We start from the raw sequence: 21147 nt of genomic DNA, 5'->3' as shown, positions 1-21147 counted from the left end.
GGATGTGGCCAAAGTGTAAAACATGACGTTAAAATCCTAATAAACAAACATCAAGACCAATGACCCTTGATAGGTTGCATTATAGGGTCACAATTGAAGGTCATAGATTGTAAAATGAAAATAATTCAGAAATCAGTCAGAAATCCTATTCTGATGAGTATAAATCATGAATAACAATTAGGATTTTAATATAAATATCTGAAATATTTAATTATAAAACACAAATTCAGCACTACAGCTGTTTGAAAGGTTGTAAGAACAAGACATGCCCTGAGAGAAGATCTTAAGGACGTTCTTATGTAGTTTATCTCATTAAAGGATTTCCAGAAAACATTTTTTTTTTAATTAAAGATTTTATTAACCCATAACAGCTTAGTTTTAAAAGATACTAAAATAGACAATTCAGAAATCAAAGGTAGAAGGTTGGAATGTAGGAGCTTTCAAATGACACCAACTATACAAACAAATCTGTGTTAGACGTGAAATAAATAATCAAAACCTTGAGAGTGAAATGAACAGAAGCATTACAAACTCAAAACATCAAAATATTTGACATTTCTTAGGAGTTCTTAGATAAACGTACTAGCATTTTAAGAAAACCACCACAAAATAACTAAACAGGTCTAATTAAAATATGGAAAAATGCTCCCATTATCATGTATTTATTTATTAATACTTCAAGGCGAAAAAAATGTGATATATAATCTGATGAATTGATGAATTTAAAAGGTGAATCCAGTAAAAGAAATAGAGACTACCTCAATAAACCTCAATAAAGTAAAATCAAACCCAAAGCTTTTATTATAGAAGGATCAGATTTAAAGATCGTTCTTCATTGATGTCTCATTAAAACTTCAAAAATATTAGTACATCAGCAGTAATCGTGATACATAATACCATGTGGGCTGTGAGGGATTTTTCTCTTTGTAAATGTACACCAATCAGTCATAACATTAAAACCACCTCCTTGTTTTTACACTCACTGTCCATTTTATCAGCTCCACTTACCATATAGAAGCACTTTGTAGTCTTACAATTACTGACTGTAGTCCATCTGTTTCTCTGCATGCTTTGTTAGCCCCCTTTCATGCTGTTCTTCAATGGTCAGGACCCCCACAGGACCCCCACAGAGCAGCTATTATTTAGGTGGTGGATCATTCTCAGCACTACAGTGACACTGACATGGTGGTGGTGTGTTAGTGTGTGTTGTGCTGGTATGAGTGGATCAGACACAGCAGTGCTGCTGGAGTTTTTAAACACCTCACTGTCACTGCTGGACTGAGAATAGTCCACCAACCAAAAACATCCAGCCAACAGCACCCCGTGGGCAGCGTCCTGTGACCACTGATGAAGGTCTAGAAGATGACCGACTCAAACAGCAGCAATAGATGAGCGATCGTCTCTGACTTTACATCTACAAGGTGGACCAACTAGGTAAGAGTGTCTAATATAGTGGACAGTGAGTGGACACGGTATTTAAAAACTCCAGCAGCGCTGCTGTGTCTGATCCACTCATACCAGCACAACACACACTAACACACCACCACCATGTCAGTGTCACTGCAGTGCTGAGAATGATCCACCACCTAAATAATACCTGCTCTGTGGTGGTCCTGTGGGGGTCCTGACCATTGAAGAACAGGGTGAAAGCAAGCTAAAAAGATATGTAGAGAAACAGGTGGACTACAGTCAGTAATTGTAGAACTACAAAGTGCTTCTATATGGTAAGTGGAGCTGATAAAATGGACAGTGAGTGTAGAAACAAGGAGGTGGTTTTAATGTTGTGGCTGATCGGTGTGTATAGAATTTTTTTTTAACTGTAATTGTGGGATGGCCAAAACAGCCATGCCATTGAGAGGTGCACTTGTCATTGCACAGTCAGTGCTGGTCCCAAGCCCGGATAGAAATAGGAGGGTTGCGTCTGGAAGGGCATCCAGAGTAAAAACTGTGTCAAGTCTGATATGTGGATACAGGAGCAGTCAAAGGGGAAAAAAACCAGGTATGTTCTAGCTAGCTAATATATTCACCTCAGTTCTCAGCCGTCAGTTTACCAGTTCATGTGTTAAAAAGAGTTCACAAAGCAATTAGGCACAATGCAAAACACCGATCAGTTATACCAATATAGTACAATCAATCATTCAACTGAAATCAGCTTAGTTCCAGTGCCTATAATCGCCCGTCCCTGCCTCTGATCTGGTGTCCCGGCAGATCTCGGCATGTGGCTGGACTTCTAAGGCAGTCAGTGCAACAAACACGTCATATACATTCATCAGAACAGGAACGTTTACAGTATCGAGGCTCGATCTGTTCCAGATCACTCGGGCGCTTCTGTACGACTCCGTTCCTCAGGACGGAGTGAAATCACAGTCCTCACAGCAGTCCTTCGCTCTCAAAACTCGTGTGCAGGAGGGAGAAAGCGAACGGGGCGAACTTGGTCCCGGCACCGCTGTAGAACTTGTTTTGGAACTCCACCCTGAAACAGAATGATGACGTGATTATGTCCGGGAATGACTAGATACCGATAATGACAATATAATTAACAAGACACTCCTTGAGAGAAGATCTAAAGGACGTTCTTATGTAGTTTAACCCATTAAATTTGACTAAAAGAATTATAGAAGGAAGGATTTCCAGAAAACAAAGATTTTATTAACCCATAACAGCTTAAATTTAAAAGACACTAAAATAGACAATTCAGAAATCAAAGGTAGAAGTTTGGCATGTAGGAGCTTTCAAATGACACCAACTATACAAACAAATCTGTGTTAGACGTGAAATAAATAATCAAAACCTTGAGAGTGAAATGAACAGAAGCATTACAAACTCAAACATCAAAATATTTGACATTTCTTAGGAGTTCTTAGATAAAAACATTAGATATACTAGCATTTTAAGAAAACCACCACAAAATAACTAAACAGGAACTAGAACTTGTTTTGGAACTCCACCCTGAAACAGAATGATGTTGTGGTGATGTCCAAGACCGACCAGATACAGATAATGACAATATAATTACTGGAAAACCATCCAAATGTACACAAGTCTGTCAGAAATCTGATTTCTCAGTGATGTGTTTTTAATTCTTAATTGTTTGTTCATTAGGATTTTTAACGTCATGTTTTACACTTTGGTTACATTCATAACAGGAACGGTAGTGCTCATTTGCAAGTCTTTGGACTGTGGGAGGAAACCCATGCGGACATGGGGAGAACATGCAAACTCCACACAGAAAGGACCCGGACCGCCCCACCTGGGGATCGAACCCAGGACCTTCTTGCTGTGAGGCGACAGTGCTACCTACTTAGCCACCGTGCCGCCCTTCAATTCTTAATTAGAACAGGTGTTTTACTGACCGAGCAGTTCTGATATTACACTTTTATTCATTATCATGACATGCATCATACACCACATGGCTAAACTGTGTGGACACCTGACATTAGATGGTCGGTTAAACATGCTGTAGCAGTAATATGGAATTTCTATACGTTGTGTTAAAGTCTGATGTGTGTCGCGTGGCACTGACCAGTGGAGGCGCAGCGCATGCAGGAAGGCAGAAAGTCCCTCCATCACCAGCAGGATGGACACAGTAAGGACAGCAAAGAGGCTTAACACGGGTACCAGTAACAGCACACCAACGCCATTGTCCACCTGCAATCCAACACGCATCACCATGGCCCACAGCACCTCTGATAATTCTGAACACACACACACAAAACACACACACACACTGCTCTTATAGCTTTGATGCTACAAATACACAAACTCATTACTTAACTGTTCAGTTGTTTGTCTACAAAGGCTCTAGGAACCTTGTTAGGTTGGTATTTCATGGACCATGAAATACCAGAACATGTTAACTCAAAATCATAATCTGCTAGCACACCAGCGCTGAGATTCTGAGCTCCCGGGTTCAATTCGGCTCTGCTACTAGCCGCCTGGGCGCCCTCTAGCAGGCACAATTGTCTAACAGCAGACAAAACAGGCCTCCAATCCACTGGGTGGGAAAGTCCGGACTAAGGGGTGGGGTCATCAATGCTTGGTTGCCAGGATGCCTGTACAGAAAGTGGAGGAGCTCTCCATACGCGAAGCCGACCTCACGCTCAAATCCACTGTAGTACAGGAGAATAAGAAGGGATTGGTGGACTATATATCAGGCGAATATACACCCTCCTTGGACGCCGTCTGGGTACCCAGCAGCAGATTGGCTACACTAAACTGAGAGAAATACGGGGTAAAACGCATAAAAAAAACAAAAAATTTGGTGTCATTAGACCTTCCAGCAGGACAAAGGTCCAGAAGAACACAAAATCGTTTTTATAAACACAAAATCAAGCATCTGCTATGGGCGTGTCAGTCCTCTTATCTAAATCCCATGGAAAACCTGTAGCGGGTGCTAAAGAGAAGCGTGCGCAAGAGAAAACCTGGGACCCTGAACGATGTGGAGTGATTCTGTAAAGAGGAATCATCTGCCCTGCTGTGTCTCACCCAGCCTTATTAGATGGTATAGGAGAAGAGAAAAATATGACTGGTGAGGGGAGGTTGTACAGAATTAAGTAGTACATGCAGGGGTGCCAATAATTGTGGCGAGGGCTGAGGCTAATAAAGGATATCAGAAGAAAGACTCACGTGCATGTGCCAGGCTCAGTGCCCACAGTCTCAGGTAGGACGCCGTGTTTGAGATGCAGCCCAGACAGTATTCAATAGTGTGGATGGACTGGTGCAGGAACACATCTGCAAAATCCAGCTGTGTAAACACACGAGAACAGGGTCAGAGATTCCACGATGGACTGGAAACTGTGGATACGTATAATAAATAGTGATACAGAACATACTGTATTCTTATAATAATAATAATAATAATAATAATAGTATAATAGTGACAATAATGGTTGTTTAAAATTGTTAATGGTTGTTAGTGTCAACATTCCAAACCTGTTCAACTTTTATTATTATTTATTTTATTTAGACATGTCCAATTTCCCCATACTGCACTGTCTAGCCTGTTGCAGCGCTGATGAGGCGTCACCCTGTCTAGTCTCCCGTTTCTCAGACATGGGAACTGGAGGTCACAAAAGCAGTCCGGTGGCGCTTCTGAGACTCAAACCCGAGTCTTAGCAGCGGTGGTCTGGCATGGTGGACTGCCCGACCACCCGAGCAACCAGGGAAACCTGGGATGACCTACTTAGCCACCGTGCCACCCCTAGATCTGACTGGATTATTGGGGGGAAACGGGCCAGTGCGATAAAAACAGCGAAACTTTGAGGCGTGGAGTGATTTACCTCTTCAGAGTGGTTGTCTGGATCACTGGACTGACTGTCCAGGCTGGTGCCCTCTTCTAAATCATGGGCGCGCATGAGAGAGATCTCCTCGTCGCTGCTCCGCCGTACTCGCTCGTATCCCTTCACACACGACACAGAAAAAGAAGTTGGGTGTTCGTTAATCGGCTGTGTTCTAAATTGTCATTCAGTCACATTAAAGTCCAGTTTCTTGAGGAAAGCGCCATACTGTGGTCTTACCCTGTACTGGCCCATGTGATTCTGTCCTTTGTGAAGCCAGTAGAGATACAAGGGTTTCCCTAATAACAACACCGGAACGCTGAGAACCGCAACGAGCAGGAGGAAGATCTGTAGTCCGGTCTGAAATGCAGACACGTGCAAACACAAGTTACTAAAAACTCTGGCTGCATCTCCTCCACTGCTGCGGACCCTCACGCTGGCCAGGAAGGACTGTACCTAGCACACGCCCCCTTCGACTCGTATAGTGCCAACTGCTAAATGAATATAAACCTAGAAGGTGTAGGTCTCTTAGACCCATGAATACCAGTCAGCTAGTAGAGCCTCAAACCCAAACCAAACACAACAAACAAGTTGGAATCTCAGCAGACCACCGAACTGTATGGGCATCCACACAAACATAACTGACCATGTTTGATTGCCGCTGTGATAGTCTCAAAGAGTGGTTCAAGTGCCTGCATGGTTAGGGGGGATCGGGAACGCCCCCTCCGACACGACACGTCCCCCTCCGACACGTGTCCAATTTATGGCCACTTTTTTTCACCTGCCATTGCTGAATTTCTACACAGGGCCATATGGATGTGGTGTACCATTTTGTCATTTCAGTCAGGTTTCCCTGGAATCACTGGGCAAAATGCAGTAGCACACCCCAGAGAGGATGCCGAGACATCACGGGGAAGGGGGGAGCTTAGTGGGGCTCTCCGTACCTGATATGGCTCCCCAACACTGGCAGGTGATAAGAAGCGGCCACAGAATGGACACGTGTCAGGCTGGCATGTAGGGACAGTAGCACAGTGGTTAAGGTACTGGACTAGTAATCAGTTGCAGGTTCAAACCCCACATATGCCATTGTTGGGCCCTTGAGTAAGGCCCTTAACCCTCAACTCCTTGGATTGTATATAAACTTTGGAAAAAAATGTCTGGGTTTTTTAAATGCCAAAAACGTAAATGTAGTGATCTGGCTCTCCCTGTCTAGATTGGGGGTTGTGCTATTGGGAATTGGAAATGACTAAATTGCAAGATAAAGGGGGAAATCCAAGAAAATAAACCTATATGCGCAGTATAAACCCACATACCCCCTATGGTCAAAAATATTAGGACACCAGACCATTTCAAAACTATGGTCATTAATATGAGGTTAATATAAGAAATTAGATCCAATAATCCTTGAGCTAACTGTACAAATTAACTGCATAAATTATTAAATGGGATTAAAACTACCATCCACAATACACTGGTTGATGGAACACGTGTCAACACCAACCACAACTCCATGAATTGCACAGTATGTCCGTGCACGATCCTCACCTGTCCCGGGTAAAGAGGCTGGCCCGAGCCTCCCTGCATGAGGAACATGTTAATGAAGTGGATGAGGATGCTGGGAGCTCTCTGCGACTCCTGTGCCGTGAACACCAACCATTTGTAAGTGATCATGAAAACCAAGTAGCCGAAGAGACAGAGCAGGAAGAGCAGCTCAGGCAGGAACACCAGGTACAGAGCATACTTCCTCCTGAAGTGCCTACGAGCAGAATGATACACAGAATTCTGCGTTTACAAAAGAGGAAAAATCTAACCAGGCAGAAGAGTTCAGCGAACTTGACGTGGTAACTTACAGGTGGTTAAAGACCCCCAGGATGACCCCGAAGCTCATGTGAATGATGCCCAAAATCACAGACATCTTCATCTTATAGGAGTTCAGGAACGTGAGTTTGTTTGATGCCAGGTTCCAAATCTGCAATTGACAAAAAAAAAAATCTCAATCTACTTTCTGATTGGCTCATTCTTTTCTTTTCTATTTTATTTATGCACGCGGATTTAGTGTAGTCAATTTGTCTTCCGCTGCTGGTGGATCCCTGATTGCAGTCTAGGTGGGTATATTGTCCCTTAGCGGAACCCTTTTTCACCCATGCACTCTGCTCAGGCGCTTCTATCTGCTAACCAGGGTCCTTACACAGCGTTTGAAGACCCCACCCACATAGTCCGGTCATCCTGCACTAGCAGAAACAGTAGCCAATCAGTGTCTGCTGCAGGATGGCGCCCAGCCGACCGGTGGCAACGCCAAGTTTCAAACCGAGGAGCTCAGAATCTTGGCGCGCTACAAGATGGATGGATACAGTTATAGGAACAAAGAACAAGCCATTATTAGGACCAAAGAACCAAAACAGAAGACAGGATACTATAGAGGAATTTTAAAATGATAATAATATAATAGAGAGAAGAGAAAATAATGTACTTACTGGATCAATGCCCAGAGGATACGGACCATTAAAGACCCCTGTAACATTAGGGTCAAGTGTCAGGAAACTGTTTGAGTGGACTGTGTCCATCCTAGAACAGAAACCAGAAATGAGTCAATCTACTATATACTGTATATACAGTATATAAATACTGCTTTCAACACACATAGCACACAGTGCTTTTATATTTTCATATTTAATTAGGTGTGTTAGATCTCCCCATCTAGTCATTTCCACTGCCCGATCTGACCCCTGATCTGCTCAAGAGAGCCGGATAATTACACACACCCTTCGACACGTGTCCAATCTGTGGCCGCTTCTTATTACCTGCCATTGTTGAGTTTCTACACTGAGCTGCATGGATGTGGAGCACCTGTTTTTTTTTGTTGTTTTTTTTTATTTCAGTCAGTCTAATCCATTTTATTTTATTTCAGTCAGTCTAATTCCGGTTTCCCTGGAAATACTGGATGAAGAGGCCTCGGCCATCTAAAAAAATAGCCAGTCATATCTGTATGTAGATGCTCAACCGGCCAGTAGCACTGATGGAGATTCGAACCCTGGGTCCCAGCGGTAGATTGCTACTGTAACTTATCACAAACAAAAGTCTTTCTTGTTATTGTGTGGTAGGGTGAGGCAATATATAGTGTCTGATGATATAAATGTGTGTATAGGCTGATATTTTCACGTGGAGTGGGATTTCATTCAAATCAATATACTGTAATCAGTGTATATTGTGATATATTGTATAACATTAAATAAAAGTACATATTTATGTAAAGTAATGGATGATTTTGAGTATATCGTTCACTCCTGTTTGGTGGTGAATAACATGTGAATAACATGTTTAAGGCCTTATGTATTTGCACTTGCGGTTGCTTCAGTAAATGTTTGTGTATGGAGCTAGAGGGGGTAATAAGAAGAATATATATATGTCTTAGAAGTACAGAACAGTAAAAAGTACAGAAGTGCAGTGCATGGCTCTCCGCACGCAATACTGAGCTCCGTGAGACCCCGCCCCAGAAGAAAGAAATCAAACTAATGGCAGCTACATGCGTGTTGAGGGGACGCATGACAACTATGGCCCTTCTTGATTGGGTGGGGGTGTGGCAGCAGTGATGACAGAAAGAGAGAGAAGATATATAAGATGTAAAATAATTACTAACTCGCTAACTCACTGTCTTAACCGCTTATCCCAGCTTTTCAATGGGCGCAAGGCACACGGTAACACCCTGGATGGGGCGCCAGTCCATCGCAGGGCAGACACACATTCACCTACAGGGCAATTCAGTATCTCCAATTAACTTGACTGCATGTTTTTGGACTGTGGGAGGAAACCGGAGCTCCCGGAGGAAACCCACGCAGACACGGGGAGAACATGCAAACTCCGCACAGAAAGGATCGGGACCACCCCACCTGGGGATCGAACCCAGGACCTTCTTGCTGTGAGGCGACAGTGCTACCCACCGAGCCACCGTGCCGCCCGTAAAATAACGAATAAATAGAAAATGTAAAAACAAGTAATTTTAGCCCATTTTTAACCCACGTCCCTCCCATGCCTAGGAAACGTTGATATTTTTATAACTAATAAAAAAATACAAACCAAATTAAAAATGTAGGACCGTGTAAAAAAACCTTAAATCCACTCCAGAAATGAAACGGTAAAATAAAAACTACAATGTTTATCTAAACACAAACACAAAAACCCATACAGATAAAATGCAAACGGGCGGCGCAGCAGACTAATACGCTGAGTCTCGAGTCGCAAGGTCATGAAAAGTCTAGTTCCAACTCACTCCCACGGTCCCTGCTCGAACATGGCTTTGACGCTCCACCCGGAGCCGAACAGGTTGAGAGATTTGGAGAAGCAGTCGTTGTATATGAACCCGGTGTACACTGAGAAAACACCCATCAACAGGATGATGTAGCGACCCTCGAAAAATGTGTTCCAGATCTGAAACCAAGAGAAGAGAACATGTGAAACTACAGCAGGTTTTTGGATCAGTGCCCTCAAGGAGCATTGCATCAATGTTAGTTTATAGTTTAGTTCCAATCAAGAGTTTAATAAATAAATGATTCCTTTCGGTTGCTCCCCAATGGCTAAGTTGGGTCACACAAAAACAACAGCATTTCACTTCGCGTATATAAACAATACGACCAGCAATCACAAATCCAAGCTCACCTCGTTCCTGGTCTTATTCAGCTTGCGATCGTTCTCACAGAGGACCATCCAGAGGGCAAACAGGAGCATGACCAGCCCGTGGCCGAGGTCACCGAACATCACGGCGAACAGGAACGGAAACGTGATGATGGTGTACGGAGCTAGAATAAAGGACAGAGTCTCATAATACAGTTTCTTAACCCAATATGGCATATATAGATATAAATACCTACAATTTGGTAGCTCAGCGATTAAAGTACAACACTAGTAATCAGAATGATGCTGGTTGGGCCCTTAGTGCTTAATTTTTTTTAATTGTATTCAGTCATAACTGTAAGTCTGCCAAATGTGCCAAACAACTTAACAAGTCAGTCATCAGTAGTATACATGCAAATAATTTAGATTTATTGGTCTGTAAACTGTAGTTCAGGGGTGATCAGGTTATACAGAAGGACAGTGAACACACAAAAGTCACCTGAATAGGTAAACAGAGAGGTTTTAGTGTGGACGAGCAATTCATGCTCAGAAACAAGCAGTGTGTCTTGCCATGGCTCACCTGGGTTCACCTCCCTGTAGCTTCCCACTCCGTAGGCGTCCACTATGTTCTGAAATCCGGAAGTGAACTTGTTGGTTCGTATGAGAGTGGGCGGGGTGTCGTTGCTGGGGATGCGGTTCACAAAGGAAGGGACGGTCGCACCACTTTTTCTCTAAATGTGCAAATATGAATAAAAAAGACATTTTGTCAGACTGCGTGAGGATTACAGGTGTAATATACCTGCCAAAATGAGTTATATCACTTAAACTAGTAGCTCTGTGTTTAGTGGCACTGCTAGTTTTTAGCCAAACATGGGACGTAATATCTAAGACTGCTTAAACAAATAACATTATATTGTACTGCGGCCACAATAAAGCTATTAATGCAAATGTAAAACAGATCCACTGAGGAGCCAAAACATTAGAACCACCACCAAAATGTGCATGGATATGCTGCAGTTTTTATAATTATTGTGCGCATGTGAGGTTCAGGGGTCTGTGGAATTTTGGAATGATGGTCGTTCCTTATCCATCAGCATAAAGACCTGAGTGACTCTAATAAGAGCCAAATTGTTGAAGTACCTCAGAAACAGCAAGGGGGGCAGACAGGCCTTATTTTTGCGCTCTAAACAATCAAAGCAGCAATATGAACACTTAGTATAAAAACAAATCCAAATAAATACATTTTTAATGTTTAAATACTTAGATTTAAATATTTTATGCAGTTAAATTAACATTCCTGGTTTGATTTTCATTGATTATTGGTTTTTCTCCAGCTGTAAGATTCTGTATAGCGCAATTCAACCCACCAAAGACTTAATAACCTGCACTTTCTGGAAAAAGCAGAGTTACTGAGAGCTCAGGGACAGAGAAAAACGGACCAAACTCACCGATCCTTCCTCCAGAGCCCTTCTCAAAGCAGGCAGGTCATTCACGGGGCACCACACCTCTGCAATCAGGCATTTGTTTGTCACGTCGAAGCTGCAGAGGTTGAGAATGTGGTAGATGGCCTTCATCTTCTTGACCTGGATCACCCAGGTGTACACTGACTCTGAGGCTTTGTTCAATACCTGCCTTAAGTAGTCCTCCGTCCGCTGAAGCACCTACCATTGAAAAGAAATGTAATGATTTCAAATGTGTCAGACCTGAAGTCATTTGCATCAGATCTGAAGTTTATAGGAAGGAAATTGAAACATCGTTTGTTTTTAATTATTGGATCTTGGTGCATGTTGTGCAGGCTTAAACTGCTAAAACTTGAGTTTAAAGTGTGTGTGTGTGTGTGTGTGTGTGTGTGTGTACATGCACAGCCTCCCCTTTTGTCAACAGAAGTCTAGTGACCATCACGTGTTGTGAATGCTAACTCACTAACCACACAGTCTAATCATGAGCACAATCACATGCCACAGCACGGACTCACTCAGCTCCGCTTCACTGCACACTGAAGGACTTCAATGGCTGTGAAGAAAAGCTTTAGCACCCTGATCTCCGCCCTACTGAACAGTTCAATCTCAGCATTGCCACCGGTCGGCTGGGCGTCATCTAGTTGGCTACCATGTCTGCTAGGGCAGGATGACCGGACTATGTGGGTGGGGTCTTCAAGCTCTGTGCAAGAACCCTGATTATCAGATAGAGGCTAATCGGGAGGAAAATGGGAGAAAATGCCTAAATAAAATATAATGAAAGAGCATTTTAAAACTTACACCTGTATACATTTTAAAAAAGAGCATTCAGTGTTTTATGGTGGAGGGGTAAAAGCTTTTCCGGAGTGAAAGTGCGGGCCTTGATACTCCTATAGCGCCGACCAGATGGCAACAAAGAGAAACTTACAGAGAAATCAGGGAAACTTACGGTGTGCAGGTCCTGAATCCGAGTGCGAAGTCCTTCGACTACATCAGCCCTCTCCTCATTACTGTTGGGGTACGGGTACAGATGACAGTGGTAGCTGGGGTTGATAAAAACATTTCATTAGCAAAACACAGCCAGGTGCTATACAGACAAGCACATATGGGAATGTGAACACTGATCTGCTGCTGCTTGTAAGATAACTGGTTAAACTGTTTTCTAGTTGCAGGACTTTTTTGTACATTTATTTATTTTACTATTAGCCTGTAAATAAATTGTGTAAAGGCTTGGAAAAGCCATCTTCTTGTTCATAATAATCAAAGGAATCAACACACACGTCAGGTATGAATTCATAGGTGTATGCTGTTGAATAACTGGTGCTTGGGTGAAGACATATAGAAGATATATAGATATACTTTATTTGTCATATATACATATACAGATGTACAGTACAATGAAATTCTTTCTTTGCATATCCCAGCTTGTTTGGAAGCTGGGGTCAGAGCGCATGGTCAGTCATCGTACGGCGCCCCTGGAGCAGACAGGGTTAAGGGTCTTACTCAAGGACCCAACAGTGGATGCATAGCAGAGCCTGGATGTGAACCGCCAATCTTCCGGTTGATAGCCCAAAGCTCTACCCACTAGGCTACCACTGTCGTCTAACATGGTAGTTTAATACCACTGAGATTTCAAGCTGCTGAGCTTGAATCCCATGTGGTGCTACCAACCTGGCCATGTACCCACATAGGCAATGTCCAAAAGAAGGACAAAGGTCAATGCTCCTGTATTTAGGGGCACCACAGCTGATCATTCTGGTCCGTATACCTGACCTGGCACAGTTTTTACACCGGATGCCCTTCCTGATGCAACCCTCCTTACTGAGAGAGCACTAGCAAATGCACCACCAAATGGCGAGACTGTTCGGTCACCCCCTCCCTTCAGATCAGCCAATCATGTCTGTGCAGACGCCTGACCGGCCGATAGCACAGCTAAGATTCAAACCCGTATCTCAGCAGTGTTGGGCTTTAATGTGTCTTTTCAGGAGTGTTAATTCAGTGGTTAAAATACTGGACCGTCCATCTGAAGGACGCTGGTTTAAGCCCATGTGCTAAATTGCTGAGGCAACCACTTGTTGGGCCCATGAGCAAGGCCCTTAACCCCTGATCGTTTGCATTGTATTCGGTCACAATTGTAAGTCATTTTGGATGAAGGCAGCTGCAAAATGTCATAAACGTAAATATATATTACCAGTCACAGATCTTCTTGACTTTTTGACCGATCTGTTCGCCCCAGTAGGAAATGAGGAACACTACGCTTCTGGTGGACTCGCCCTAAAATGCGAAAACACAACAAAAAGTTAACAGGATCCACAGACACTGATGTTAGATTGATTGTGTGTTTCAGCAGTGACAAACAGGAAGAAACAGCAAGAGCTTTAGCAGTGTGACCTACAGTGTTGGGGTCTAGCAGGTTCTCCTCGACCTCGCCGTAGCTGAGGATGGTGTAGCCTTTGCACACTCGCCACAACATTCGCTCAAACGCCTCGATCTTCACTCTCGGGATCAGGCCTGAGATAAACCTGCAAGCAAAGAGAAAATAACCGGTTTAAACGTCAGCTGAGATACCGGTCTGGAAGGGCGAGGGTTATCCGGGTCATGGTCGGGATGGGTCTGGTTTCCCAGGAATCACTGGACAGTGATAATCCATCGCAGTGCCTTAGCCACCCCAGCCAATCATGTCTGTATGTAGATGCCCGACAGGCACTGCTGGGGAGTGTTAGCAGAGCCCCGCTAAGCCCCCCCCCACCCCCACCCCCCGCTGCACCTCGTCAGTGCGCTCTCTGTGCCGGTCCCAAGCCCAGATAAAATAAGGAGGACTGCATCAGAAAGATTATCTGGCGTAATGAACCGCTAGGTCGGTGGTCCCCAACCACCGGGCCTCAAACCGATACCGTTCCGTGCGTCATTCCAACACACCGCTTCCATTTCCAACACACTTCGGGTGTTATTGTCTCCTATCACCCCTGGGTGGAAGCGTCTCATTGCAGTGAAAAAAGCTCAGGGTTCCCTCATCATTTTCCCATAATTTGTGAGTAGTATCATTATTCTATTTTAAATCCCCCCCACCCCTTATATAAATATAGTGACCCATAAATACTGGAGCAGCTGAAGCGTGGACTTTAGAAGGTATGAGAAAACCTAATTCTTGGTCAGTCCTAAAACGGATGGCACCGATGCGTACGTGTTGTGCGCATAAACGTTTCTTACCCGAGTTTGGCCCCCAGCCTCTGCATGCTGGCGTAGTCCATGGCGGAGTCTTTCTCCAGGAAAGGAAACTCTTCATACTGCACCGCCAAGGGCTCTCTCTGTTTACACATCACACCAAAAAAAACAGACTGGTTCATGTGGGCTCATCACAAAGCGCATTTCACAGGAAGTCACGCTGACGACGGACACGGAGACGGAGAGAAAAGAACTTGTATCTGAGTATTCAGCGTTTCAGCCACAACAACTGATAACAGCTGTAATAAATAAACGATATGAAGGAAATGATATGCTTCTAACTATGCAGCACCAGTTCAGTAAGGACATTTCCTGTTCTAGCATGACTGTGCACAAAGACATGAAGAAAAGCTTGGTGTAAGGAAACTCCTGTGTCCTCCAGAGCCCAGACCTTAAGCTCATGGAACATCCACTAAGGCTTTCTTGACCAACATCAGTGCCCAGCCATACATTTATATTTACATTTTCAGCATTTAGTGGATGCTTTTATCCAAATCGACTTACAGTACTGTGACAGTATACTGACTAAGTAATTAAGAGTTAAGGGCCTTGCTCAAGGGCCAAACATTGACAATCTGGCAGTACTGTGACAGTATATTGTCTAAGCAATTGAGAGTTAAGGGCCTTGCTCAAGGGCCCAACAGTGACAATCTGGCAGTACTGTAACAATATATTGACTAAGCAAGTGAGAGTTAAGGGCCTTGCTCAAGGGCCCAACAGTGACAATCTGGCAGTACTGTGACAGTATATTGTCTAAGCAATTGAGTGTTGAGGGCCTTGCTCAAGGGCCCAACAGTGACAATCTGGCAGTGTTAGGACTTGACAAAGCAACCTTTTGATTACTAGTCCAGTACCCTAACCGTGAGGCTACAAATGCTCTTTTGAATGAATGGGCACAAATTCCCACAGACATAATTCAAAGTCTTGTGAGAAGCCTGTTTTTTAAAATATGATGTCCAACAAGCTCATATATATATATATATATATATATATATATATATATATATATATATATATATATATATGCAAAACACAATGTTTTTACTTCACCACGGTAAATAAATTATACATGGATTATGCATCATGTGGCTTCAGTTACCAGTGCTGACCTGATGATCATGTGGTTTTCAAATGAAGCGCTCAATAAATCATGACACCGAGTTTGTGGGTGAAAAGAAGGACTGACCGCTGGGCGTTTTGGCAGATCAGACCCACCTCTGCGGAGCGGTGCACGAAGTTGCGTGTGATGCGCAGCATGTGTGAATACTCGGTCAGTTCCAGCACGTTCTTCTGCAGCTTCTCCTTGTTCCTCATGACTTCACTGAGCTCGAGCTCCAGTCGCTGAAGCTGCTCCTGCACAGCAGCACACACAGCAGGACACACATCAGTCGCATCAGCCAATCTTAAAATCCGTCTTCTGAAAACAAGTACGCCAGCCTACTGCCGCTCAGATCCGAACCCAAACGACAAACAGTGCTTGTAACACAATTGGCTATGTTTGAGGATAAGGGTGGCCTTAGCCCTGTGATGGACTGGTGCCCTGTCTAATGCCTCAGTGTAAAGAGACTTAATTGACCCCCCCCCTCAGGCACAGCCAATTGTAACCTGTTCAGACACCCACACAGGTTCGAAGCACTGCCTAAGATTCAAAATCAAAATCTTAAGATCAGCAGTGGTGCCCTACTTGTGCATTAGACTGCGACAAGGAAGTCTTTTTTTTTTTTTTTTTTTTTTTATAATAAATTTTTACCCCTTTTTCTCCCCTTTTAGCGCATCCAATTGTTCAATTAGCATCGTGCTTCCTCTCTGTCTATGCCGAACCCTGCCCTGACGGAGGTGATTGAAGCTAACCCGTATCCCCTCCGAAACACGAGCAGCAGCCAGATGCATCTTTGCCACCCACACATTGACGAGTTTGGCGCCACCTAGCGTTGCATGCGGAGAGACACACCCTAAGGGCACCCTCTCCCATCCCTGTGTAAGCGCCTCCAATCAGCCGGCAGAGAACGCGATCGCATTCTGACAGAGAGAGACCCACATCCGGTTCTTTGTCCCACCCCCCACATGAGCAACCGGCCAATCGTTGCTCATATAGCCACTCGGCTTCGAACCGGTAAAGCAAGGCTGGATTCGATACCACGCTTCTCAGAATCCAGCCCTGGTTGCAGCGCGTTTCTTTTTACCGCTGCGCCACCTGAGCGGCGACAAGGAAGTCTTTAATGCGGTCTTAAATTTTACCTGTGTACATTTACATTTATATTTTCTGCATTTAGCAGACGCTCTTATCCAGAGCGACTTACAGAAGGCAAGTACAGATGAACTTGGTGTGAATTGGCCTTCAAAGGCTCAGTAAAAGCTCCACTACATCAAACCAATTACTAACAACTGAGAAGAAAAACTCCTTAAAATCTCCCTAATTATCCTCAAGCATGGCATGAATGCACCCTACTGATCCTACCATAATCTCCATCACATGTTTGGGTAGCGGTGCCACAGGGTTCACTTCATGCTCAGGCAGAGGGATGTCCACCTTCTTGATCTCTCTCAGAAGATATCCTGTAAGAACACACACACACACACACACCAAGTCAACAATCAATGCCAGTGTTGCTATCTAAGGAACTTAAGGAGGTGGCATCACGCAAAAACAGACCCTCGTGGTGCTGCTGCTTATGGATCCAAATCAAAACCATTGTTTACAGAGCATGTGCAAGTCCTGTGATTAACTGGCTTCAACAATGAGAACATTCAATGCTTGTCATTGAGAACACACACACACACACAAAGTTCTTATCCTGAGTCTCTTAAACCATAATAAACAGTTTATACCGGCTGCTTGTTGAGCTTTTCCTCAGCTACAAAATCCTGTTAATGACCATTAAAGCAATAATTAGTTTCACACACACTTGTACAGAACATGTCATGTACAAACCCAATTCCAAAAGTGTTGGAACAGTAAGAAAAGGTATAAAAACAGAAAGCAATGATGATTTGCAAATAATTTTGCCTTAAGGCCTCTTCATCTTATCATTAGACATTTACATCTTTGGCATTATGGGGGGGGGCATTAATCTGGTGGTGTGTTGTTGGGCCAGCATGGGTTCAGAAACGTGTGTGCAGCCATGTGTATGTAGCATGGCTGTGAAATGGGTGTGCATGCATGTATTGCATGTATGTAAGGTCCGGGTGGTAAGGATGATGGGTGTATAGTGTGCATCTAGACTGTAGTGTGAGTGTGTATGTATGCAGTGTGTGCATGTAGTGTTTTTTAAGTATGTAGAGTGTGTTTTTGGTGTATGTTGAGTGTGTGTGTGTATGCAGAGTGTGCATGTAGAATTAGAGTGTACGTAGTGTGTGTGTGTGTGTGTGTATGTGCAAAGTGCGCATGTAGCGTGTGTGTGTGTGTGTGACAAGTGTGTGTATGTAGAGTGTGTACATTTGTGGCATATAACAAACACTTTTGTAGTGTGGTTGTATGTATGTAATGTGTGTATGTAGAGTGTTTTATGTATGTAGAGTGTGTATTTGGTGTATGTTGAGTGTGTATGTACGCAGAGGGTCCATGTAGAATTAGTGTGTATGTAGTGTGTGTGTGTGTATGTATGCAGTGTGTATGTAGTGTGTAGTTGGTGTATGTACGCAGAGTGTGTATGTAGTGTGTAGTTGGTGTATGTACGCAGAGTGTGCATGTAGAGTGAGTGTGTATGTAGTGTGTTTTATGTACGTTGTGTGTTTTATGTATGTAGTGTATGTTAAATGTGCATTTATGCAGTGTGTATGTAGTGTATGTATGTGTGCATGTACAGTGAGTGTGTATATAATGTGTGTATGTAGTGTGTTTTATGTATGTAGAGTGTGCACATAGAATGTGTATGTAGTGTGTGCACATATAGTGTGTGTATGTAGTGTGTGTGCATTTAGGGTGTGTATGTATGCAGAGTGTGTATGTAGTGTGTTTTATGTATGCAGAGTGCACATAGTGTGTGTATGTAGTGTGTGTGCATTTAGTGTGTGTATGTATGCAGAGTGTGTATGTAGTGTGTTTTATGTATGTATGCAGAGTGCACATATAGTGTGTGTATGTCGTGTGTTAAGTGTGTGTGTGTATGTGTGGACACTCAAAGCTGGATGTCAGTTCTTACTTGTTTCTGTTTACATGCTTTGTTGTGTTTTGTCAGCAGCTAAAAGCTTCTGCAACCGAATTAATGTAAATGTTCGGTCCAGGTCTCGGCCTCGGTGGGAGGAACTTCATCTCCCTTCTAGCGCTGCTTTGCATGAAGAAGCTTTTTACATGCAAATACCATACTACACGTATCACTCACTGACTTACTCAGAACCACAGAAACGTGACTCTGCAACCTGTACGTTACTCTAACTTAGCTGCAGGTGCTTATAATCAAGAATGAGAAGGAACAAACCACATTACCAAGAATCCTTTCCATTTCCTCCGATCTCTTGATCTCATTGACAAACTTGCGCTGGAAGGAGTTTACACTCGGGTTGAGCTAAAACAGAAAGATGAAGAATGAACACACACAGTAAAACCAAGCGGAAAATAGTCTGACCTTCAAAAAAAATCCTTACAATCGAAGCTGAAACCGCAAAGCCGCTAAAAGAAGCTGAAAGAAGTGGAAGCGTGGAATTAACAGTATCTAACAAAGGGTCACGATGGGTCCAAGTTCCGTACACTAAGCACAGCTGATAGTGCCACCGAGACTCAAATCTGTATCTCAGCGTTAGTGTGCTGGCGTGATTTACATTGGTTCAGCCACAACCATTGCTTCCGACTTTGTGGCAACAGTTTAGGGAAGGCCCTTTCCTGCTCCAGCATCACTGTCCCCCTGTGCACAAAGCAAGCTCTATAATTTACTTATAATGTCCCGTTCGGTTGCGGTGTCGGCTCTCGGCGGATCATGATCCGCGCATCGATTTGGCACAATTTTTACGCCGGATGCCCTTCCTGACACGACCCTCCCTATTTTATCCGGGCTTGGGACCGGCACTACAATGCACTGGTTTGTGCATCTAGCGGCCAGGTACCTATTAGACAATTCAGTGTTTCCAATTAGCCTGCTGGTATGTTTTTGGACTGTGGGAGGAAACTGGAGCACCCGGAGGAAACCCATGCGGACACGGGGAGAACAAGCAAACTCCGCACAGAAAGGACCAGGGCGCCCCATCTGGGGATCGAACCCAGGACCTTCTTGCTCTGAGGCGACAGTGCTACCCACTAAGCCACCGTGCCGCCAAAGCTCTATAATTTATACATTTATTTATTAGGATTTTAACATCATGTTTTACACACTTCGAATACAGTCATGGACAATTTAGTATCTCCAGTTTACCTCACTTGCACGTCTTTGGACTGTAGGGGAAAAACCGGAGCACCCGGAGGAAACACACATAGACACGGGACGGGGAGAACATGCAAACTCCACACAGAAAGGACTCGGACCGCCCCACCTGGGGTTCGAACCCAGGACCTTCTAAGCAAGCTCGGTTTAAAGAAACTCCAGTGGCCTGATCTTAGCCCCATTTAACAGCTCTGGAACAAAATGGAACATCAACTGAGGCTTTCTTGACCAACATCTGTGCCCAGTTGCTCTTTTGACTGAATGGGTACAAATTTCCACAGACATATGCCAAACTTTTGTGAGAAAGCTTATTAAAGCTTTACTAATTGTGCTGCTTGGTTGGTGAATGTACATTTTGCATTATCTAAACCATTAAAACCATATTATTCAGATTTTAATAAGGATAAAACTAAATAATGTTTACATGTTTAGAAGCTGAGTTATAAAGTTAAGTGCAAACTTAATGTGCCAGACAAGTTCACTCATACTTCTAACATTATACCTGAACTAAAGTATTTGTGCTACTTGTCTGAGTCCTAAAAGCAAAGTTTGATATAAAGTAATTAATAAATAATGAAATAATGATAATAATTCTTACATCTCTGAACTCGACCAGTCCGAGTTCTCCCAGTTCACTGATGCACTCATAAGCTGATCCGGACTGCAGGAACAGCTGGGTTAAACACACCTCCTCACTCCTGAACCCGCTCCCCATTTCTCATTAAATTACAAATTAATTCACCCCTGTTTTAATTCAATCTAATTTCGCTGCTTTTCAGTCCCGAAACTTCGTCTAGCCGGCTAACGTTAGCTCGACTCGGGCTAGCTCTGACGTGTCTTCCTTGTGACACCGTTTCCCACCCGTATTCAGGCAGATCCCACCTCTTTCAGGGCCGCATTCTCATTCATTATGTACCTAATCTTAAAGCAGCAGTGCGAACTATTAAGATTTTAACATCACTTTTACACACTGTGGTTAGGTTACATTCATGACAGGACAGGTTACACAACATGTCAAACACAGTCATGAACAATTTTGTATCTCCAGTTCACCTCACTTGCACGTCTTCGTGCTGTGGGAGGAAACCGGAGCACTCATTGGAAACCCACGCAGACACGGGGAGAACAGTCAAACTCCACACAGAAAGGACCCGGACTGCTCTACCTGGGAATCGAACCCAGGACCTTCTTGCTCTGAGGCGACAGTGATACCCACCGTGTTACCCC

General features: G+C 43.7%; 1 protein-coding gene across 5 annotated transcripts; it reads right to left on the bottom strand.

Moving 5' to 3' along the window:
* Positions 1 to 1750: 1750 nt before the first annotated feature.
* atp6v0a2b (ATPase H+ transporting V0 subunit a2b) lies at positions 1751 to 20635 on the bottom strand. 5 transcript variants are annotated; one of them, XM_063018190.1, is made up of 21 exons: positions 20519 to 20635; positions 18993 to 19071; positions 17025 to 17122; positions 15778 to 15919; positions 14747 to 14766; positions 14552 to 14628; positions 13737 to 13863; positions 13533 to 13615; positions 12291 to 12384; positions 11333 to 11545; positions 10465 to 10615; positions 9930 to 10069; positions 9544 to 9701; positions 7751 to 7841; positions 7127 to 7245; positions 6822 to 7032; positions 5517 to 5636; positions 5280 to 5399; positions 4627 to 4744; positions 3524 to 3695; positions 1751 to 2473 (listed from the first exon to the last, which is right to left on the bottom strand). In XM_063018190.1, the coding sequence occupies exons 1-21, from the start codon at positions 20633 to 20635 to the stop codon at positions 2371 to 2373; spliced, it is 2553 nt and encodes an 850-aa protein (XP_062874260.1). In that variant the 3' UTR covers positions 1751 to 2370. The 5 variants fall into 5 exon arrangements, with proteins under 5 accessions (XP_062874260.1, XP_062874259.1, XP_062874257.1 ...); XM_063018189.1 differs by lacking the exon at positions 14747 to 14766 and having other exon boundaries at positions 14552 to 14645; XM_063018187.1 differs by lacking the exon at positions 14747 to 14766 and having other exon boundaries at positions 5280 to 5415; positions 5515 to 5636; positions 14552 to 14649; positions 15782 to 15919.
* Between the last annotated feature and the right edge of the window lie 512 nt (positions 20636 to 21147).

This window comes from Trichomycterus rosablanca, chromosome 21 (assembly GCF_030014385.1).
Source record: "Trichomycterus rosablanca isolate fTriRos1 chromosome 21, fTriRos1.hap1, whole genome shotgun sequence".
Classification (NCBI taxonomy): Eukaryota; Metazoa; Chordata; class Actinopteri; order Siluriformes; family Trichomycteridae; genus Trichomycterus; species Trichomycterus rosablanca.
The sequence above is the reverse complement of the archived record's forward strand: the minus strand, read 5'-3'. Positions and strand labels throughout refer to the sequence as shown.